The sequence below is a fragment of the Mesoplodon mirus genome, assembly GCF_964341445.2.
Source record: "Mesoplodon mirus genome assembly, chromosome: 8".
NCBI classification, from domain to species: Eukaryota; Metazoa; Chordata; class Mammalia; order Artiodactyla; family Ziphiidae; genus Mesoplodon; species Mesoplodon mirus.
The window spans coordinates 91,879,937-91,903,983 of NC_138984.1; the positions used below are offsets into that span (position 1 = coordinate 91,879,937).

Genomic DNA, 24,047 nt, shown 5'->3' on the forward strand with positions numbered 1-24,047 from the left:
CGGCCATGGCTCACGGGTCCAGCCGCTCCACGACATGTGGGATCTTCCCGGACCGGGGCACGAACCTGTGTCCCCTGCATCAGCAGGCGGACTCTCAACCACTGCGCCACCAGGGAAGCCCTATATTCTATTCTTAACCCACTCCTACCCCTGTTCATTGGCCTTGAGATCCTTGAGGGCAGAGACTGCTGATTAAAAAAAAAAAAATCTCTGTAGCCCCATTACCTATCAGAGGGTAGGTACTCATCATATGGCTGTGGAATGAAGTAATAAAATTAATGAAAGGATAACTATCTCCAAAAGACAAATTTAGGACAAAGAGGTGGAAGTTACAGAAATGTGATTCAACCTAAAATGGCTTTCTAACAATTAGAGCTCCCTATCAGTAGAAAAAGCCCACCGTGACATTGTGAGAATCTTATCACTAGAAGAGTCATCAAGGATGTCCCAGAGGAGGTAAACACCGCATGAAGAAAGACAGATCAAATCATTTCCAACTCTCAAATTGCTTGGTATTAATTACATGGAGACCAAGAGGAGACTGGCCATGACAAAAGAGTTAGCCGCATAAGACAGGAGGCAGAAATGATGAGTCAGCAACAAAACTGGTTTTTAAAAAAGTCTTCAAGGACTGTCTATAAAAATCAGAAAGCTTTAAATCAAAGTTCATCAGAATTAAACTAAACATTGTTTATGAATTAAACTGAATTTAATTAAACTGAAACATTGTTGCATGAAACTCTAGACATTATCTTCAAGAGCTATCCTATTAAAACTCTGAATGATGTCCAGAGGACTAAGGTGTCCAGTGGACATTATCTATAGAGAAGATGTTAAGTGATGAAGGTTAAAGGAAAGATTTACAACGTGTTGAGAGCAGGCTGTGATTTGTAGACTCATAGCCTGTTTCAATGTCTCTTCCATGGCCACTGGTGAAGTAAATGCTAGAACCACCTGTCTTTATTCCTTTAACTTCCAATAAATGACCAAAGGATCCCACATCTACATGAGGAAAATTACTAGACAATGCAGGAAAGGTCTTCTGAAATAAATGGACATTCTACATAAAGGCCACAAATAGAATGATGGAGAGTACTCTCTCATAATGTCAAAGTTCAAAAGCACTTTTCAAATGTCTCTTTAAAGAAAATCTGACCTTTCTTTCTTTCTTTTTCATTATCAGAAGTTTGCCAAGAGCAGTATGGGCCCTGGGTCATTTCGTTTTGACATGGAAGTTCTCTCAGCATTAAAAATAATGAAATATTTAACTCTGCAGTGACCATGAGGACACATTCAGTAGTTAAAAAAAAAAAAAAAGAACAATATTAAAACATTAGGATTTCAAAGGAAGGCTTTTCCCCCTCATATATGAGAGAGAGAACCTATATGAGGCCATAACTCGCTAAAGGACTAAGTACAGATAGATATTTTAAAATGTATTTCATGTTATTTTACATGAAATTTTTAGGAAAATAGCTGAATACACCACTAGTAACTCTATGTCTAAATCTTTTTTGGGTATAGATTAGCTGGCATTAAACATAGATGTGAACATACATTTTCACGAAAACAAAAACCTCTTACAAAAGACCTCTTGCTTCCCGTTTTAAGGTAAAATTTACAAACAGTAAAATTTATGCTTTTTAAGCGCATAGTTCTGCAAGTTTTGACAAATGCAGTTGTATAACTGCCACCACAAGCAAGAAGGAGAACGGTTCCTTCACCACTCAAAATTCCCCTGTACCCGCTCATAGTAAACCCTTCTCTCTATCTCCATACCCTGGTAACTACTGATCTACTTTTCGGTTCCTATAATTTGGCCTTTTCAAGAATGCTCTATAACTGGAATTAGAAATGGACTCTTTTAAATTTCATACACTTGATAAAAAGTGAAGCAACTAAAGTGCCCATTTTAATGTACTGATTTCTATTTTCTGAACTTAAAGGCAATAAGTACATGAAATCAAATTACCTTCAACTATTACATCTTGAAACAGGTATTACCCAAAGAGCCTTTTGAATATACAGATCTTTAGGACTTCACTTTCAACATATTGAATCAAAAGCACTCATGTGGGTCCTGAGAATTTAGTTTTTATTCAGTTCTCCAAGCTTGATTCTGATTGATCCCGCCAGATTGGGAAACAATCCAGCAGACATTCACTATATGAGATTAATTACCAGACTATAAATTATGTGTGGCAATGGGATCAAAATTCAGAGATTGGGAGGGTTTTATGCAGGTGATCTTGTCCTGAGATGTGGCTACCATTTACTGGCTGCAGGGCCTTGAACAAGTCACTTAAACTCACTGAACCTTGGCTTTCTCCTCTGTCACGCATGGGTAATGATGCCTACTTCATCAGGTTATCTGGGGGGATTCAATGCATATAAAGCATTTAGAATAGTACCTGGCACACTCAGCACAGGATAAATGGAAGCTGCTTATCTAGCTGGTATTACCATCATTGGTATTGTCATCATTATCATCATCATGCTTTACTTGTCCTTCTCCATATTTCTGCATTTTGGTCAATTTCACTATTTTTTTTTTAGCCCTTCTTCTAGAGGTGACCAAAGTAAAGAGAATCTATTTTTGTAGTAGCCAAACTATTATTCAGGGTAGTGCAAAGCTAACAGAAATTCACTGATTGTCCCCAACCCTTACTTTCACCCTGCTACAGCCTCAAAGATACCAATAGGGACAAAAAGTGAATTACTAGAAACTCTTAGTCTTTTCCTCAAGGGGTATTGGTCAAACACAAGCAAACAAAAGGGAAGAAGACAAACGAGGGACCAGAATAAAGCAAAAAAAAAGGTTATCTATGCAGTTATGGAATATCTAAAAATCGACTTTATTCATTAGCAGTTTTAGATGTATATACATGTATTTTTATGTATAGTTTTAATTTAAGCCCTGAAATACAGAAGAGTGATGATATTTGGCTGCACTTGCTGATCTAAAGAAAAAAAAACTCTTATCCTCAGAAATTATGCAATGCTGCCAACACCACGGATCGAAGATGAGGATTAGAGACAAAACTGAAACTCATAAGCCCTACCTGTTCTCAGCATCGGCACTGCACTTTGGGGACAGCAATTCAAAGGATTTGGTAAACTTCACCACCTGCCACACAGAAAGACAACAAACCCAAGTCAGTTAAAGCTTTCTCACAGTTTAAAATATTCCAGTAAACATTTTTCATCTTTATAATGACTATTACAATAATTGGAGATTAAAGAGAGATTTTAAGTGGAGAAATCCTGAGGCATACGAGAAAATTTTATCCTACATTTTGTACTTTATTTCTTACGTGGCACATATTGCCCAAGTTTTAATACATTTCTAAATATGTATATATTTTTACAATAAGGTGTAAAAATCCTGTGGTGGTCAGGCAAAGGGACATCTCATTTGAAAATAATTTTTTTACTGCCCTTTTAACAACCCAGTCACCATCCATGGAGAACCTGGTAGAGACAAAACCTCTCTCAAAAGGTCGCCCTCCATCAATCCCAGGTTCCTGAAATTACCTTCCCTGGCTTATCACTGTCCTCAGGTGAATGTTTTTCTGTCACCTGCAAAGGGTAACGAAGAGGAAGACACTTAAGATCATCCCTAGTGTGGACACTTCCTCCCTTAACTGTCCAGTGAAACTGGCACAATCAGTTCAAGATTCTGATCAAGACCTATTATGCTGAAAGGTAATCTATAGGCACAGAAAATGCAAAGACAGTTTTTCTTATCAATAGCTACTGTTGAGTTCTTACTATAAACCCGGCCCTACACCAGAAGCTTCTTTGACTATTTAATTTCCCTATTACACCTCTTTGAAGTGGGGATTTTCATCTTCAGTGTATAGATGAGGAAACCAACCCATAACTTTAAAGAAACTTACACTGTTTCACACAACTAAATAGGCCCACTGGGATTAAAGCAAGTCTGCATGACTCTAGAGTGTCAGTTTTTTCAACAACGCTAAAAATACTGAGTGGGAAAGGCACCGTTTCTGGTCCTCTTTTGACAAGATATACCACATCATAGAAAAAGGAGGCCCTATACTGAAAGGAGTCATCTGAATGTCACTGGATGCTTCCAAGGTTGACATTTAGATTTGCCTTAGCCAGATGCAGTCATGCTTCAAAGGCCGTTTAAATTAACCACTTATAAGGAACTGATGGGCACTTGAGAAAATGACTTGGGAACTGGGAATAGATTAAATATTAAAACAGCTTTATCAGTGAGGTAATGAACCCATACTAAACAAATGCAACATTAAGTAAAAGATAAAAGCCCATCACAAAGAAAACTGTGTGTGACTAGCAGGGCAGTGCCAATAGCTCAACTAAAAGGAAATACCCTTGACAACTATAGGACATATTTCATTTCATATTCTAACGTGAAATATGCCTCTACAAAATTACTCATTGTGGCAAATTTTATTTTCCAGAGATGGCCACAGCAATATCTCCTATCCCACATTCTTCTCTACAATATGACCCTGCCACCTTCCTACCAAGTTGTAGGGTCTATGTTTCCTCCCCTTGAATCTAGGTGGGCTCTAGACCACTATAACAAATAGAATATATAGAAGAGAGGCTATGCGCCTACTGAAGTTGTCATAAGAGGCAATGCAGCTTCTGCCTCATCTGACTGGAATACTTGTGCCTGGAGCCCTGAGCCACCACGTCATAAGTCCAACTACCCTGAGGACACTATGCTGAAAGGTAGCCAACCATACAGAGGAGTCACATGTAGATGCTCTGGTCAGCAGCTCCAGTCTTTAAGCCCTCCCAGCCCAGGTGCCAGACATAAAAGCAAACAGACCTTCAGATGATTCTAGTTCCCAGCCATTAAATCACCCCTGATCTCCAACAGTGGTTCCAGATAGCCTGGAAAGAGGTAAACCATCCTGGCTATTCCCTCTCCAAATTCCTGATCCACAGGATCAGGTTAAACCAACATGGTTGGTTTAAGCCTCTCAATGTTGGGCTTATTTGTTACACAGCAAAATTAACTAGAACACTTATCTTAATTGAGGGCTTAAACAGAAACCAATCACTTAGAACACAGAAATCTTGATCTAGCTGCAATATTCTTGGGGTCTCACAAGGCCAACAAGCCACAGACTATTTGCTATCACCAAATAATAAATTCCTCAAACCATACCCTAAATAATTCTTAAAGTTAAAACAATAACAGGATAATAAGTAGAAGCATTTCATTTATGCTTGCATAATGGGAAATTGTTAAAGATTTTAAAAGAGAAAGTCATATCTCTACTTTGATCTCTCATCATCTGTGATTTCTTTCCATTATTTTGTTAGATGACAGTAAATTCTTCTACTTTTTAATCATGTTTTAGGCTGTTGCTATGAACTGAATGTTTGTGTCCCCCCAAAATTCATATGTTGAAACCCTAATCCTCAATGTGATGGTATTTGGAGATGGGGCCTTTGAGAGGTTATTAGGTTGTGAGGGTGCAGCCTCATAAGGGGATTAGTACTTTTAAAAGAGACAGAGAGAGCTTGCTTCTTCTTCTCTTCTCTGCTATGTGAGAATACAACGAGAACATGGCCACCTACAAACCAGGAAGGGTGGCCACACCAAACACTGGATCTGCCAGTGTCTTGATCTTGGATTTCCCTTTCCCAGCCTCCAGAACTGGGAGAAATATATGTTTGTTATTTAAGCCACCCAGTCTATGATAATTTGCAATAGCAGCTCAAACTGACTAAGACAACCATATCCTACCATTTTACTGCAAATCTGTATGAGGCATTTTGCATACATTATGACCAATCCTTTATGTACGTATTGATGCTTACTACATCCTGGCAAGGTAGGTATTATTATCTCCATTTTCCTGAAAGAAAATGAAAGCTTAGAGGGGTTAAGTGGTTTCCTGGAAACCATATAACCAATATGTTAACAGAATTGGGATTTGAACCATGTCAGTCTGATTCCACAGCTTCTAATTTCCCCACTACTCACTGCTTTCATAAACATGAGCAAGTAGCATTGAAAGAGAAAATTATTTGGACATGACTCCTTCAGAGCCAGAATACTTAGATAAATTCTGCCTTTATTTATTAATTCTATGAATATTTATTGAGTACCTACTATATACCTGAATCTGAATAAACACAGACTAAAAGTAACTTGAAAACACTTGGCTTGATATAAAATAAATCAAATTACCAATCAACTAATAATTGTTTTTGCATTTGGAAATCAAGAAGGATATATCTTTTAATTTCCAGAATTGATAGATGAGATTAAACTCTCCAATATTACTAAGAATACTTTATTTGGCTTAATTTTCACTGCTGATTAGAAAACTTTACAACTCTGAAAGGACAGATGTTATTTTCTGAAAAACTGATATCCATTGGGTGGTAAAAGGGGGAATAAGCCCCCTTGGTGGGGTTTTTGAGGATCACTCTAACACAGACACAGAGATTACACTCAGAAACGCATGTGAAATTAAAAGGTTTATTATATTCACAGGCCCTAGAGAGGGGGGCACAGTATGCCCAAAGGACCACAGAAAGTCACCCAAAGCTCAAAGTTTGGTCACTGCAGGCAGGCAGACAGCAGAGCAAGGACCCACGGATTAAGTGCCTCTATAGAGGGTCATAGGTAGGGTAACTTGTGGCACTCAGGGAGCACTCCCCTTGGAGAATTTGTATGTGACTGGGTCTACATGGAAAGGAGACAAGGGGTAAAATGAGGAAGTCATCATGAGGCTTGTGGCTTGAGTACGTATGCTGACGATGGGTACCCAGAAGTGGGCAATAACTAAGTGGAAGTTCAAAACAAGCAGGGCAAGTGCTGTCACTCAGGAAGCACTGGGGCAACAAAGAACAGCTTGACATTACAAAAGTGATTTTTGTCCTATAGCAATGAAAATGAATTTTATCCAAGCAGAAGTGCGCATGGCAGGCGGGGCTGGGAGCTGAGGCTCGGGCTTTGGTCGGAGAGCAGGGAGAGGACTGGGGTTGGCGGCGTGAACACAGCCTGCAGGGGGTTAGTGTGCCACGGCTGGCCGGGAGGGAGTCCGGGGAAAAGTCTGGAACTGCCGAAAAGGCAAGAGACTTTCTTCCCTCTTTGTTTCCTGGTGCACGAGGAGAGGGGATTAAGAGCGCTGCTTAAAGGAGCTCCAGAGACAGGCGCGAGCCGCAGCTGAAAGCGCGGACCCCAGAGACGGGCGTGGGATGCTGGGGCTGCTGCTGCCGCCGCCAAGAGGCCTGTGTGCAAGCGCAGGTCACTGTCCACGCCCCCCTTCTGGGGAGGCTGTGCAGCCCGCCACTGCCAGGGTCCCGGAATCCAGGGACAGCTTCCCCGGGAGAACGCACAGCACGCCTCGGGCTGGTGCAACGTCACGCCGGCCTCTGCCGCCGCAGGCCCGCCCCGCCTCCTTACCCCTCCCTCCCCCTGGCCTGAGTGAGCCAGAGGCCCCTAAGCGGCTACTCCTTTAACTTCGTCCTGTCTGAGCGAAGAACAGATGCCCTATGGCGACCTACACGCAGAGGCGGGGCCAAATCCAAAGCTGAAACCCGGGAGCTGTGAGAACAAAGAAGAGAAAAGGAAATCTCTCCCAGCAGCCTCAGAAGCAGTGGATTAAAGCTCCACAATCAACTTGATGTACCCTGCATCTGTGGAATACATGAATAGACAACGAATCATACCAAATTGAGGAGGTGGACTTGGAGAGCAAGATTTATGATTTTTCCCCTTTTCCTCTTTTTGTGAGTGTGTATGTGTATGCTTCTGTGTGAGATTTTGTCTGTACAGCTTTGCTTCCACCATTTGTCCTAGAGTTCTATCCGTCCGTTTTTTTTTCCTTCATAATTATTTTTAATTTTAATTACTTTATTTTATTTTATCTTACTTTATTTTATTTTACTTTATCTTCCTTCTTTCTTTCTTTCCTTCCTTCCCTCCTTTAGACAACGAATCATCCCAAATTGAGGAGGTGCACTTTGAGAGCAAGATTTATGATTTTTTCCCCTTTTCCTCTTTTTGTGAGTGTGTATGTCTATGCTTCTGTGTGAGATTTTCTCTGTATAGCTTTGCTTCCACCATTTGTCCCAGGGTTCTATACATCCATTTTTAAAATTTGTTTGTTTCTTTGTTTTTTCTTAATAATTATTTTTTATTTTAATAACTTTATTATATTTTATCATACTTTATTTTATTTTACTTTATGTTCTTTCTTTTTGTCCTTCATTCCCTCCTTCCTTCCCTCCTCCCTCCCTCCCTCCCTCTTTTCTTTCTTTCTTTCTACTTCTACTAATTCTTTCTTTCTACTTTTTCTCCCTTTCATTCTGAGCCGTGTGGATGAAAGGCTCTTGGTGCTGCACCCAGGAGTCAGTGCTGTGCCTCTGAGGTGGGAGAGCCAACTTCAGGACACTGGTCCACAAGAGACCTCCCAGCTCCACATAATATCAAACGGCAAAAATCTCCCAGAGATCTCCATCTCAACACCAGCACCCAGCTCCACTCAACGACCAGCAAGCTACAGTGCTGGACACCCTATGCCAAACAACTAGCAAGACAGGAACAAAACCCCACCCCTTAGCAGAGAGGCTGCCTAAAATCATAATAAGTCCACAGACACCCCAAAACACACCACCAGACGTGGACCTGCCCACCAGAAAGACAAGATCCAGCCTCATCCACCAGAACACAGGCACTAGTCCCCTCCACCAGGAAGCCTACACAACCCACTGAACCAACCTTAGCCACTGGGGACAGACACCAAAAACAACGGGAACTACGAACCTGCAGCCTACGAAAAGGAGACCCCAAACACAGTAAGATAAGCAAAATGAGAAGACAGAAAAACACACAGCAGCTGAAGGAGCAAGATAAAAACCCACCAGACCTAACAAATGAAGAGGAAATAGGCAGTCTACCTGAAAAAGAATTCAGAATAATGATAGTAAAGATGATCCAAAATCTTGGAAATAGAATAGACAAAATGCAAGAAACAGTTAACAAGGACCTAGAAGAACTAAAGATGAAACAAGCAATGATGAACAACACAATAAATGAAATTAAAAATACTGTAGGTGGGATCAATAGCAGAATAACTTAGGCAGAATAATGGATAAGTGACATAGAAGATAAAATAGTGGAAATAACTACTGCAGAGCAGAATAAAGAAAAAAGAATGAAAAGAACTGAGGACAGTCTCAGAGACCTCTGGGACAACATTAAATGCACCAACATTTGAATTATAGGGGTTCCAGAAGAAGAAGAGAAAAAGAAAGGGACTGAGAAAATATTTGAAGAGATTATAGTTGAAAACTTCCCTAATATGGGAAAGGAAATAGTTAATCAAGTCCAGGAGGCACAGGGAGTCCCATATAGAATAAATACAAGAAGAAATACGCCAAGACACATATTAATCAAACTGTCAAAAATTAAATACAAAGAAAACATATTAAAAGCAGCAAGGGAAAAACAACAAATAACACATAAAGGAATCCCCATAAGGTTAACGGCTGATCTTTCAGCAGAAACTCTGCAAGCCAGAAGGGACTGGCAGGACATACTTAAAGTGATGAAGGAGAAAAACCTGCAACCAAGATTACTCTACCCAGCAAGGATCTCATTCAGATTTGATGGAGAAATTAAAATCTTTACAGACAAGCAAAATCTGAGAGAGTTCAGCACCACAAAACCAGCTTTATAACAAATGCTAAAGGAACTTCTCTAGGCAAGAAACACAACAGAAGAAAAAGACCTACAATAACGAACCCAAAACAATTAAGAAAATGGGAATAGGAACATACATATCGATAATTACCTTAAAGGTAAATGGACTAAATGCTCCCACCAAAAGACACAGATTGGCTGAATGGATACAAAAACAAGACCCATATATACACTGTCTACAAGAGACCCACTTCAGACCTAGAGACACATACAGACTGAAAGTAAGGGGATGGATAAAGATATTCCATGCAAATGGAAACCAAAAGAAAGCTGGAGTAGCAATTCTCATATCAGACAAAATAGACTTTAAAATAAAGACTATTAGAAGAGACAAAGAAGGACACTACGTAATGATAAAGGGATTGATCCAAGAAGAAGATATAACAATTGTAAATATTTATGCACCCAACATAGGAGCACCTCAATATATAAGGCAAATACTAACAGCCATAAAAGGGGAAATTGACAGTAACACATGCATAGTAGGGTACTTTAGCACCCCACTTTCACCAATGGACAGATCATCCAAAATGAAAATAAAGAAGGAAACACAAGCTTTAAATGATACATTAAACAAGATGGACTTAATTGATATTAATAGGACATTCCATCCAAAAACAACAGAATACACATTTTTCTCAAGTGCTCATGGAACATTCTCCAGGATAGATCATATCTTGGGTCACAAATCAAGCTTTGGTAAATTTAAGAAAATTGAAATTGTACCAAGTATCTTTTCTGACCACAGTACTATGAGACTAGATCTCAGTTACAGGAAAAGATCTGTAAAAATTACAAACACATGGAGGCTAAACAATACACTACTTAATAGCGAAGTGATCACTGAAGAAATCAAAGAGGAAATTAAAAAATACCAAGAAACAAATGACAATGGAGACACAACGACCCAAAACCTATCGGATGCAGCAAAAGCAGTTCTAAGAGGGAAGTTTATAGCAATACAATCCCACCTTAAGAAACAGGAAACACCTCGAATAAACAACCTGACCTTACACCTAAAGCAATTAGAGAAAGAAGAACAAAAAAACCCCCAAAGTTAGCAGAAGGAAAGAAATCATAAAAATCAGATCAGAAATAAATGAAAAAGAAATGAAGGAAACGATAGCAAAGATCAATAAAACTAAAAGCTGGTTCTTTGAGAAGATAAATAAAATTGATAAACCATTAGCCAGACTCATCAAGAAAAAAAGGGAGAAGACTCAAATCAATAGAATAAGAAATGAAAAAGGAGAAGTAACAACTGACACTGCAGAAATACAAAAGATCATGAGAGACTACTACAAGCAACTCTATGCCAATAAAATGGACAACCTGGAAGAAATGGACAAATTCTTAGAAATGCACAACCTGCCAAGACTGAATCAGGAAGAAATAGAAAATATGAACAGACCAATCACAAGCACTGAAATTGAAACTGTGATTAAAAATCTTCCAACAAACAAAAGCCCAGGACCAGATGGCTTCACAGGCGAATTCTATCAAACATTTAGAGAAGAGCTAACACCTATTCTTCTCAAATTCTTCCAAAATATAGCAGAGGGAGGAACACTACCAAACTCATTCTACAAGGCCACCATCACCTTGATACCAAAGCCAGACAAGGATGTCACAAAGAAAGAAAACTACAAGCCAATATCATTGATGAACATAGATGCAAAAATCCTCAACAAAATACTAGCAAACAGAATCCAACAGCACATTAAAAGGATCATAACCATGATCAAGTGGGGTTTATCCCAGGAATGCAAGGATTCTTCAATATATGCAAATCAATCAACGTGATACACCATATTAACAAATTGAAGGAGAAAAACCATATGATCATTTCAATAAATGCAGAGAAAGCTTTTGACAAAATTCAACACCCATTTATGATAAAAACCCTCCAGAAAGTAGGCACAGAGGGAACTTCCCTCAACATAATAAAGGCCATATACGACAAACCCACAGCCAACATCGTCCTCAATGGTGAAAAACTGAAACCATTTCCACTAAGATCAAGAACAAGACAAGGCTGCCCACTCTCACCACTGTTATTCAACATACTTTGGGAAGTTTTAGCCACAGCAATCAGAGAAGAAAAGGAAATAAAAGGGATCCAAATCAGAAAAGAAGAAGTAAAGCTGTCACTGTTTGCAGATGACATGATACTATACACAGAGAATCCTAAAGATGCTACCAAAAAACTACTAGAGGTAATCAATGAATTTGGTAAAGTAGCAGGATACAAAATCAGTGCACAGAAATCTGTGACACTCCTATACACTAATGATGAAAAATCTGAAAGTGATCAAGAAAACACTCCCATTTACCATTGCAACAAAAAGAATAAAATATCTAGGAATAAACCTACCTAAGGAGACAAAAGACCTGTATGTAGAAAATTATAAGACACTGATGAAAGAAATTAAAGATGATACAAATAGATGGAGAGATATACCATGTTCTTGGATTGGAAGAATCAACATTGTGAAAATTACTCTACTACCCAAAGCAATCTACAGATTCAAAGCAATCCCTATCAAACTATCACTGGCATTTTTCACAGAACTAGAACAAAAAATTTCACAATTTGTATGGAAACACAAAAGACCCCGAATAGCCAAAGCAATATTGAGAACGAAAAACGGAACTGGAGGAATCAGGCTCCTTGACTTCAGACTATACTACAAAGCTACAGTAATCAAGACAGTGTGGTACTGGCACAGAAACAGAAAGATAGATCAATGGAACAGGATAGAAAGCCCAGAGATAAACCCACGCACATATGGTCACCTTATCTTTGATAAAGGAGGCAGGAATGTACACTGGAGAAAGGACAGCCTCTTCAATAAGTGGTGCTGGGAAAACTGGACAGGTACATGTAAAAGTATGAGATTAGATCACTCCCTAACACCATACACAAAAATAAGCTCCAAATGGATTAAAGACCTAAATGTAAGGCCAGACACTATCAAACTCTTAGAGGAAAATATAGGCAGAACACTCTATGACATAAATCACAGCAAGATCCTTTTTGACCCACCTCCTAACGAAATGGAAATAAAAACAAAAATAAACAAATGGGACCTAATGAAACCTCAAAGCTTTTGCACAGCAAAGGAAACCATAAACAAGACCAAAAGACAACCCTCAGAATGGGAGAAAATATTTGCAAATGAAGCAACTGACAAAGGATTAATCTCCAAAATTTGTAAGCAGCACATGCAGCTCAATAGCAAAAAAACAAACAACCCAATCCAAAAATGGGCAGAAGACTTAAATAGGCATTTCTCCAAAGAAGATATACAGACTGCCAACAAACACATGAAAGAATGCTCAACATCATTAATCATTAGAGAAATGCAAATCAAAACTACAATGAGATATCATCTCACACCAGTCAGAATGGCCATCATCAAGAAATCTAGAAACAATAAATGCTGGAGAGGGTGTGGAGAAAAGGGAACACTCTTGCACTGCTGGTGGGAATGTGAATTGGTACAGCCACTATGGAGAACAGTATGGAGGTTCCTTAAAAAACTAAAAATAGAACTACCAAATGACCCAGAAATCCCACTACTAGGCATATACCCTGAGAAAACCATAATTCAAAAAGAGACATGTACCAAAATGTTCATAGCAGCTCTATTCACAATAGCCTGGAGCTGGAAACAACCTAAGTGTCCATCATCGGATGAATGGATAAAGAAGATGTGGCACATATATACAATGGAATATTACTCAGCCATAAAAAGAAACGAAACTGAGCTATTTGTAATGAGGTGGATAGACCTAGAGTCTGTCATACAGAGTGAAGTAAGTCAGAAAGAGAAAGACAAATACCGTATGCTAACACATATATATGGAATTTAAGAAAAAAAAATGTCATGAAGAACCTAGGGGTAAAACAGGAATAAAGACACAGACCTACTTGAAAATGGACTTGAGGATATGGGGAGGGGGAAGGGTAAGCTGTGACAAAGCGAAAGAGAGGCATGGACATATATACACTACCAAACGTAAGGTAGATAGGTAGTGGGAAGCAGCCGCGTAGCACAGGGAGATCAGCTTGGTGCTTTGTGACCACCTGGAGGGGTGGGATGGGGAGGGTGGGAGGGAGGGAGACGCAGGAGGGAAGGGATGTGGGAACAGATGTATATGTATAACTGATTCACTTTGTTATAAAGCAGAAACTAATACACCATTGTGAAGCAATTATACTCCAATAAAGTTTAAAAAAAAAAAGAATCCAAAATAAAAAATAATAAAATAAAAAAGTCTTCAAATTAAAAAAAAAAAAGAGAAGAAGAAAAATGAGGACAATACTAATGTTGCCTTGTCTTTGGCTACATACTGATCATCCAATGTGTATTAAGTACTGGATAGCATAGAGAGATAGAAAAGAAATAGTAAATAAGGTCTCCAACGTTTAAAGAATTAATATTTTAGAGAAGAAAAAATTTTTAACTTAATGGTCAGAAAAACTTTCTTAATCTGTTGATGTGTTCCTTTTACTAAACCAAAGGAATTATAAAGCCTATTCATTTTTTTCTTTTACCTTGGCTGTTGAGAAGCTCAGAGAAAAGCCTTAGGTTCAAAGCTGTATCATTTTTTGCAGCACAATTTGGTTTTGCGTTTGTTGATTTGATTTTGTTTTACTTACAACATCTACTTTCTCTTTCTTCCTTTTAATTTGAAAGTTTGCCTTTCATTCTGCTATGTGTCTGGAATACAATAAGCACTCAGAAAATATTCATTATGAATTTTTGTATTTTTGCTGAAGGGTGCCTTAAATGCTTTTGGCAATTAATTGAGTAAAAGTGTAAACAAAAAGGGGATGAAGTACTTACATACTTGAAAAATGTATGAAGTATATAAAAATACTTTTACACATGAAATCACATACACTTGCTTATGTACAACTAACTACAGTTGAACAAAGCTATTATGGGCCATTAATTTGTGTAAAAGAGTATTCTTCAGAGGCATGGGAAAGGTATCTGGAATGGTGGGTAAGAGAAATACAACATTTAAGGGTCTACAGCTGATAGCAAACAGTGTAAGAATAAAAGAGAAGCAAGCTTGAGTCCCATCAAGAGAGTGACAAAATATAAGCAGAGCAATGAAACTGTGAAGACAAACACACTGCCGACTGTAAGCCAGATAAGGTCAACGAAGTGGCAAAACACTAGCCTTGGCTCCATAAAGTGCATAAAGTTAGCCTGGTTCCAAGCCATCAGACTATGAAGGGCTTCAAAAACATTCTAGAATAAATCTAAGATTGTCACAGAAATCCTAGTCTAAATCATATCTTCAAGAACACAAGGTTGCTGGTGGGATCCCCCTACAGGTTCTCTGAATTTAGGGCAATCTGAGATTAGGCTCACAAGCAAACTAACCCTCAAAGTCACCAGAATATTGAGCCCTTAAGGCGACATACACATGGGCCTTGGTCCTTGAAGACAGCAAGGAACAGCAAAGAAGTATTACATTTCTGGAGACGTAAACTATCTGCTTGCCTCCCATTCCTCCAGAGTGGGGTTGGGCAAAAAAACTCTGTAGGCCAAATTTGTCCCACCATCTGTTTTTATAAATAAAGTTTTATTTTAACAGAGCCCACTCATTCATTTAAATATTACCTATGGCTGCTTTTAGCTATGACAGTAGAGTTGAGTAGTTGTAATAGAGACCCTATGGGCCACAAAACCTAAAATATTTACTAGCTGGCTCTTTGCAGAAAAAATTTGCTAGCTTTTGGTCCAGAGAGATCTCTGAACCAAGTCAACTAGCTATTTTCTGCTAAATCGTTAATGGCTAATGATAGATTAAAGTATTCGTGTACCCATGTAATTTATCTATAGTTCAGAAAGGAGATTCTTGGAGTCAAAATCTTCTCATCTAAAACAACACTGTAATGACAGAAATTTTAGGCACCAGGGCGAGTGATGGGGGGTATATCTGAGGACATGCATATGTCCCACTTGTCATGGGACCATCCCAGTCTAATAAAGCCTGTTGTCATGCAATAATTATTAAAAGTACCTCCTTGCACTCTCAAAAATATCTTTGTTTGAAAAGCAAAACTCTAGGCAGCCATGCCTCAAACAATTTATATTTTTAAAAGGAATTTATTAAAAATATAATGCATCCAGTGGAAAATTATTTATAGTCAGACACCTGAGTTAAAAAATGAAACAGCTAAATTTTTTTGATGCAATTTAATGGGATATATAGTGTCACTGCAGAGGCTATGACCAATAAAAATAGATGAAAGCATAAACAAATGAGAATAAAGTTCATGTTTTATTCTTGACTTGGACAAATTGAATGGTTCTTAGTTTCATTAATTCTTAAAAATTTATTGTCTAATTCTAATTCTGATTTTTATTATAGATGCACTAAATGAACATAGATTAAATAAATAAATACACATACACTAAGTAAAAAGAGAATCTTATACGAGAAATATCAGAGGTGGTTTATAGGTCAATGAAACTGAACAAATAATTCCAAGCTCCTCTGGCTGTTGATCAGCCCTGGGCATTACACCCTGGGGAAGGCGGTACACACACCACAGGGAAGTAAACAAAATATCCCCAAGCATCTCTGACTGTTCTTTGGAAAAGCTTCATGGGCAGAAATCTTTCTGATTTGGATATTTATCAAGCACTAGCTGGTCTGGTTGCTCTCTGTTTTTTTAATTTAAAAACAACTTAAAAAACAAAAACTATGCTCAAATAGATATTCCTGCTACCAAGAAGAAAATAGGAATGATCTAATAAGTAATCACCATTTTTTGGGTTTGAGTTTCCTTAATTCCTCTTTGTCCATAAGAGGACTAATATATAGGGCAAAAGAATGAATTAAGTGGCCATTCACTGCCATCCTTCTTGATTAATTCCTCTCTTACACTGATGAGTAATTTACTCTAGTCATTTATTCACTCAATCAACATTTTCCAAATACTTAGGGTACCAGGCACTGTGACAGGGTCTGGAAATAACAAGAGGCATAAATCACGTCCTCTCCTTGTACTCACAACACAGTATGGAGGGAGAAACTGTTCACAAAGGTATAATCTCACCACAACATATGGTCAAAATTCTACAAGCACACAGAGGAGAGTGCTGAAGAAGCTTTCATGTGAACTCTGTCCTAAAGGGGGAGCAGGCATGCTCTAGGCTGAAAAGTGGGGAAAGTTTTCCAGGTTGAGGGACTAAATCAGTCAAGGTTTTGCCAGAAAACAGAGAGAACACTCCAAAATGGCTTAACTGAAAGTAATTCAACAAAGGGACTAGGTACAGAAGCATGGGCAAGATTAAAAGAAACCAATAAGGAATGGTGAGGTACCCAGGGAGTAGACATTTGGAAAGTCATTAACACCCCTAGGTCTGAGGGGACACAGGAGAGAGTGAGGGAGAGAAGGAGAGATGGAGGAAGGGAGGGGATAATGTTACTGGTGCCCCGGAGGAGCTGGGGCCGTGGAGAGGGGCCTTGGAAGAATTCAGCCACCTCTACAACTGACAGAGAAAGAACGAGGGGAATAACTACTCCCAGTAGCTGTCTCCTTTAGCTCTTGAATCTTCTGCTTCCTCCCGTTTGTCAAACGCAACTGAAAGCCAGAGGACAAGAAAGCCCAAGTGGCGCAGTAAATAGAAATCAGCCTTCAAAGGCACTTAGCTGAAGAAAGAAAAACCAGCATGAGATGGGGGAATTGGGATTTGTAAAGAATAGTCAGTACAGAGGTGACAATGTTGAACTTCACCTGAGCATTGCTCCCCAAAAAATGGTATAATGATGAAGAAATACCCCTACTGCTTTGTCTTCCAGATTTGGCTAACCTCAGAGAAACACCCTGCCGTAGAACATTCCAAAATAAGACCTTGGTCCTCATGACTCCTCTGGGATGCACAAATGATGCAGTTAACTCCTTTGTCTACATGCTTCTGTAGGACCCCAGGCACCCTTTCTTTTCTTTGAGGCGTTCCTCATAAATGAATGTTCTTCCTATTGCAATAGCCCAGATGAAATAATCTCCTTAATTGTCTGGTGCCTTTTGTCTTTCACAGGAATTATATATGCAACGATACAGAGGCAACAGATGCATAGGCTGACCATGGGGAGGAGAGGTGGAAGAGGAAGAACGGGATAGAGTGAGCCCGAGGACCAGAGAGGAAAGCTAAAAGTTAAGCTGGGAGCAGAGGTGATGGACCTTGAATGTTGGGCAGTTTGAACTTTACTGTGTAGGCAACAGATAATACATGTTTTGAAGCACGAGACAGGCAGATGCATGTTTTAGAAAGATAACTAGAAGTAGTATTAAGAACTGATGAAAACGGAAGAGTGACCTGTCTGCAAGTAAAGAAATGAGTGAAGAGGAAAATTTCTAAGCGAGACACTAGTAAAGTCAGAGCAAAGAAAGTGGTCGAACGGGTGGGAGGGAGGGGCTAGAAACGATGTTTCAGCGTAGAGGCAACAGACCTTAGCAACAATTGAATGTAGGGAGGAAGATGGCGGAAGAGTAAGACGCGGAGATCACCTTCCTCCCCACAGATACATCAGAAATTCATCTACACGTGGAACAACTCCTACAGAACACCTATTGAACGCTGACAGAAGACCTCAGACCCCTCAAAAGGCAAGAAACTCCCCACATACCTGGGTAGGGCAAAAGAAAAAAAGAATAAACAGAGACAATAGGATAGGGACGGGACCTGCACCAGTGGGAGGGAGCCGTGAAGGAGGGAAGGTTTCTACACACTACAAGCCCCTTCGCGGGCGGAGACTGCAGGTGGCGGAGGGGGAAAGCTTCGGAGTAGCGGAGGAGAGCACAGCAACAGGGGTGTGGAGGGCAAAGCGGAGAGATTCCGGCACAGAGGATCGGTGCCCTCAGGCACTCACCAGCCCGAGAGGCTTGTCTGCTCGGCCGCCGTGGCGGGGGGGCTGGGAGCTGAGGCTCGGGTATCGGCTTTCAGTCAGAGCGCAGGGAGAGGACTGGGGCTGGAGGCAGGAAGAGAGCCTGAAGGGGTTAGTGCACCACGGCTAGCCCGGAGGGAGTCCGGGGAAAGGGTCTGGAGTTGCCGAAGAGGCAAGAGACTTTTTTCCCTTTTGTTTCCTGGTGCGCGAGGAGAGGGCATTAAGAGGGCTGCTTAGGGAAGCGCTGGAGACAGGCGCGAGCCGCGGGTAAGGCGCGGACCTCGGAGACGGGTGTGGGAGGCCGCCGCCGACGCCGCCGCCGACGCCGCCCGCGGCCCGCCGCCACCATCGCCGCGGCCCGCCGCCGACGCCGACGCCGACGCGGCCCGCCGCCGCCGCCGCCGCCGCGGCCCGCCGACGACGCCGCCGACGCCGCGGCCCGCCGCCGACGCCGCCGACGCCGCGGCCCGCCGATGCCGCGGCCCGCCGCCGACGCCGCTGCCGACGCGGCCCGCCGACGCCGCCGACGCCGCCGCCCGCCGCTGCGGGGCCTGTGTGCGGGTGCGGGTCGCTGTCCGCCCCGCCTTCCGGGGGGCCTGTGCACCCCGCCACTGCCGGGGTCCCGAGACCCGGGGGCGGCTTTCCCGGTAAAGCGCACGGAGCGCCACGGGCTGCTGCAACGTCACGCCGGCCTCTGCCGCCGCAGGCCCGCCCCACACTGCCCGCCCCTCCCTCCCCTCTGCCTGAGTGAGCCAGAGCCCCCGAATCAGCGGCTCCTTTAAACCCGTCCTGTCTGAGCGAAGAACGGACGCCCTCCGGCGACTTACGCACAGAGGCGGGGCCGGGTCCAAGGCTGAGACCCGGGAGCTGTGAGAGCAGAGACAGGGAAATCTCTCTGTGCAGTCTCGGAGGCAGCGGATTAAAGCTCCACGGTCCATTTGATGTGCCCTGCGTCTGTGGAGTGCATGAATGGACAGCGAATCATCCCAAATTGAGGAAGTGGACTTTGAGGACAAGATTTAAGACTTTCCCCCCTTTTCCTCTTTTTACAACGAATTATTCCAAATTGAGGAGGTGGACTTGGAGAGCAAGATTTTTGATTTTTCCCCCTGCTCTCTTTTTGTGAATGTGTATGTGTAATCTTCTGTGTAAGATTCTCTCTGTATAGCTTTGCTTCCACCATATGTCCCAGGGTTCTATCGGTCCGTTTTTTTTTTTTTCAATAATTACTTTCTAATTTTAATAACGCTACTATATTTCATACTTTATTCTAATTTACTTTACCTGCTCTTTCTTTTTTTCCTACCTTCCCTTCCTCCCTCCCTCCCTCCGCTCCTCCTTTCCTTCTTTCTTCTTTCCTCCCTCCCTCCCTCCCACCCTTCTTCTTTCCACTTTCTATTTCTTTCCTTCCTCCATCCCTCCCTCCTGTCTTTCTTTCTTTCTTTCCTTCCTCCCTCCCTCCCTCCCTTCTTCCATTCACTCTTCCTTTTGCTTTCATTCCTCCCTCCCTTCCTCCTTTCTTTCCTTCTTTCTTTCCATCCTTCCTCCCTCCCTCCTTTCTTTCTTCCTTCCTTCCTTCCTTTCTTCCCTTCTTCCTTTCTTTCCCTCTCTCTTTCTTTCTTCTACTAATTCTTTCTCTCTACCTTTTCTCCCTGTTATTCTGAGCCGGGTGGATGAAAGGCTCTTGGTGCTGCAGCCAGGAGCCAGTGCTGTGCCTCTGATGTGGGAGAGCCAACTTCAGGACACGGGTCCACAAGAGACCTCCCAGCTCCACATAATATCAAGCAGCGAAAATCTCCCAGAGATCTCCATCCCAACACCAGCACCCAGCTTCAGTCAACGACCAGCAAGATACAGTGCTGGTCACCCTATGCAAAGCAACTAGCAAGGCAGGAACACAACCCCACCCATTAGCAGAGAGGCTACCTAAAAACATAATAAGGCAGTAGGCACCCCAAAACACACCACCAGACGTGGACCTGTCCCCCAGAAAGACAAGATCGAGCCTCAACCACCAGAACACAGGCATTAGTCCCCCCCACCAGGAAGCCTACACAACCTACTGAAACAACCTTAGCCACTGGGGTCAGACACCAAAAACAACGGGAACTACGAATCTACAGCCTGCAAAAAGGAGACCCCAAACACAGTAACATAAGCAAAATGAGAAGACAGAAAAACACACAGCAGGTGAAGGAGCAAGATAAAAGCCTACCAGACCTAACAAATGAAGAGGTAATAGGCAGTCTACCTGAAAAAGAATTCAGAATAATGATAGTAAAGCTGATCCAAGATTCTATTTCCAAGATCCATAATCTTGGAAATAGAATAGACAAAATGCAAGAAACAGTTAACAAGGACCTAGAAGAAGTAAAGATGAATCAAGCATCGATTAAAAACACAATAAATGGGGGCTTCCCTGGTGGCGCAGTGGTTGAGAGTCCGCCTGCCGATGCAGGGGACACGGGTTCGTGCCCCGATCCCGGAGGATCCCGCATGCCGTGGAGCGGCTGGGCCCGCGAGCCATGGCCGCGGAGCCTGTGTGTCCGGAGCCTGTGCTCCGCAACGGGAGAGGCCACAGCAGTGAGAGGCCCGCGTACAGCAAAAAAAAAAAAAAAAAAAAAAAGAAAAAAAAAAAAAACACAATAAATGAAATGAAAAATACTCTAGATGGGATCAATAGCAGAATAACTGAGGCAGAAGAACGGATAAGTGAGGTGGAAGATAAAATAGTGGAAATAACTGATGCAGAGCAAAATAAAGAAAAAAGAATGAAAAGAACAGAGGACAGTCTCAGAGACCTCTGGGGCAATGTTAAACAAACCAACATTCGAATTATAGGGGTTCCAGAAGAAGAAGAGAAAAAGAAAGGGACTGAGAAAATATTTGAAGAGATTATCGTTGAAAACTTCCCCAATATGGGAAAGGAAATAGTTAATCAAGTCCAGGAGGCACAGAGAGTCCCATACAGAATAAATCCAAGGAGAAATACACCAAGACACATATTAATCAAACTGTCAAAAGTTAAACACAAAGAAATCATATTAAAAGCAGCACGACAAAAACAACAAATAACACACAAGGGAATCCCCATCAGGTTAACAGCTGATCTCTCAGCAGAAACTCTACAAGCCAGAAGGGAGTGGCAGGACATACTTAAAGTGATGAAGGAGAAAAACCTGCAACCAAGATTACTCTACCCAGCAAGGATCTCATTCAGATTTGATGGAGAAATTAAAACCTTTACAGACAAGCAAAAGCTGAGAGAGTTCAGCACCACCAAACCAGCTCTACAACAAATGCTAAAGGAACTTCTCTAGGCAAGAAGCACAACAGAAGGAATATACCTACAATAACAACCCAAAGCAATTAAGGAAATGGGAATAGGAACATACATATCAATAATTACCTTAAATGTAAATGGACTAAATGCTCCCACCAAAAGACACAGAGTGGCTGAATGGATACAAAAACAAGACCCATATATATGCTGTCTACAAGAGACCCACTTCAGACCTCGAGACACATACAGATTGAAAGTAAGGGGATGGAAAAAGATATTCCATGCAAATGGAAATCAAAAGAAAGCTGGAGTAGCAATTCTCATATCAGACAAAATAGACTTTAAAATAAAGACTATTAGAAGAGACAAAGAAGGACACTACATAACGATAAAGGGATCGATCCAAGAAGAAGATATAACAATTGTAAATATTTATGCACCCAACATAGGAGCACCTCAAAACATAAGGCAAATCCTAACAGCCATAAAAGGGGAAATCGACAGTAACACAATCATAGTAGGGGACTTTAACACCCCACTTTCACCAATGGACAGATCATCCAAAATGAAAATAAATAAGGAAACACAAGCTTTAAATGATACATTAAACAAGATGGACTTAGTTGATATTTATAGGACATTCCATCCAAAAACAACAGAATACACATTTTTCTCAAGTGCTCATGGAACATTCTCCAGGATAGATCATATCTTGGGTCACAAATCAAGCCTTGGTAAATTTAAGAAAATTGAAATTGTATCAAGTATCTTTTCCGACCACAATGCTATGAGACTAGACATCAATTACAGGAAAAGATCTGTAAAAAATACAAACACATGGAGGCTAAACAATACACTACTCAATAACGAAGTGATCACTGAAGAAATCAAAGAGGAAATTAAAAAATACCTAGAAACAAATGACAATGGAGACACGACGACCCAAAACCTATGGGACACAGCAAAAGCAGTTCTAAGGGGGAAGTTTATAGCAATACAATCCCACCTTAAGAAACAGGAAACATTTCGAGTAAACAACCTGACCCTGCACCTAAAGCAATTAGAGAAAGAAGAACAAAAAACCCCCAAAGCTAGCAGAAGGAAAGAAATCATAAAGATCAGATCAGAAATAAATGAAAAAGAAATGAAGGAAACGATAGCAAAGATCAACCAAACTAAAAGCTGGTTCTTTGAGAAGATAAACAAAATTGACAAACCATTAGCCAGACTCATCAAGAAAAGAAGGGAGAAGACTCAAATCAATAGAATTAGAAATGAAAAAGGAGAAGTAACAACTGACACTGCAGAAATACAAAAGATCATGAGAGATTACTATAAGCAACTCTATGCCAATAAAATGGACAACCTGGAAGAAATGGACAAATTCTTAGAAATGCACAACCTGCCAAGACTGACTCAGGAAGAAATAGAAAATATGAATAGACCAATCACAAGCACTGAAATTGAAACTGTGATTAAAAATCTTCCATCAAACAAAAGCCCAGGACCAGATGGCTTCACAGGCGAATTCTATCAAACATTTAGAGAAGAGCTAACACCTATCCTTCTCAAACTCTTCCAAACAATATCAGAGGAAGGAACACTCCCAAACTCATTCTACGAGGCCACCATCACCTTGATACCAAAACCAGGCAAGGATGTCACAAAGAAAGAAAACTACAGGCCAATATCACTGATGAACATAGATGCAAAAATCCTCAATAAAATACTAGCAAACAGAATCCAACAGCATATTAAAAGGATCATACACCATGATCAAGTGGGGTTTATTCCAGGAATGCAAGGATTCTTCAATATACGCAAATCAATCAATGTGATACACCATATTAACAAGTTGAAGGAGAAAAACCATATGATCATCTCAATAGATGCAGAGAAAGCTTTCGACAAAATTCAACACCCATTTATGATAAAAACCCTGCAGAAAGTAGGCATAGAGGGATCTTTCCTCAACATAATAAAGGCCATATATGACAAACCCACAGCCAACATTGTCCTCAATGGTGAAAAACTGAAACCATTTCCACTAAGATCAGGAAAAAGACAAGGTTGCCCACTCTCACCACTCTTATTCAACATAGTTTTGGAAGTTTTAGC

At 40.9% G+C, this 24,047-nt stretch overlaps 1 protein-coding gene across 1 annotated transcript in view; it reads right to left on the reverse strand.

Annotated features, from left to right (window-relative positions):
* PDE11A (phosphodiesterase 11A) overlaps window positions 1-24,047 on the reverse strand; it is a 449,383-nt gene that overhangs the window by 231,508 nt on the left and 193,828 nt on the right. The window contains exon 5 of the mRNA XM_082630579.1: window positions 3,063-3,127. Coding sequence (XP_082486705.1) covers window positions 3,063-3,127 — 65 coding nt within the window. The remainder of the gene's footprint in view (window positions 1-3,062; window positions 3,128-24,047) is intronic.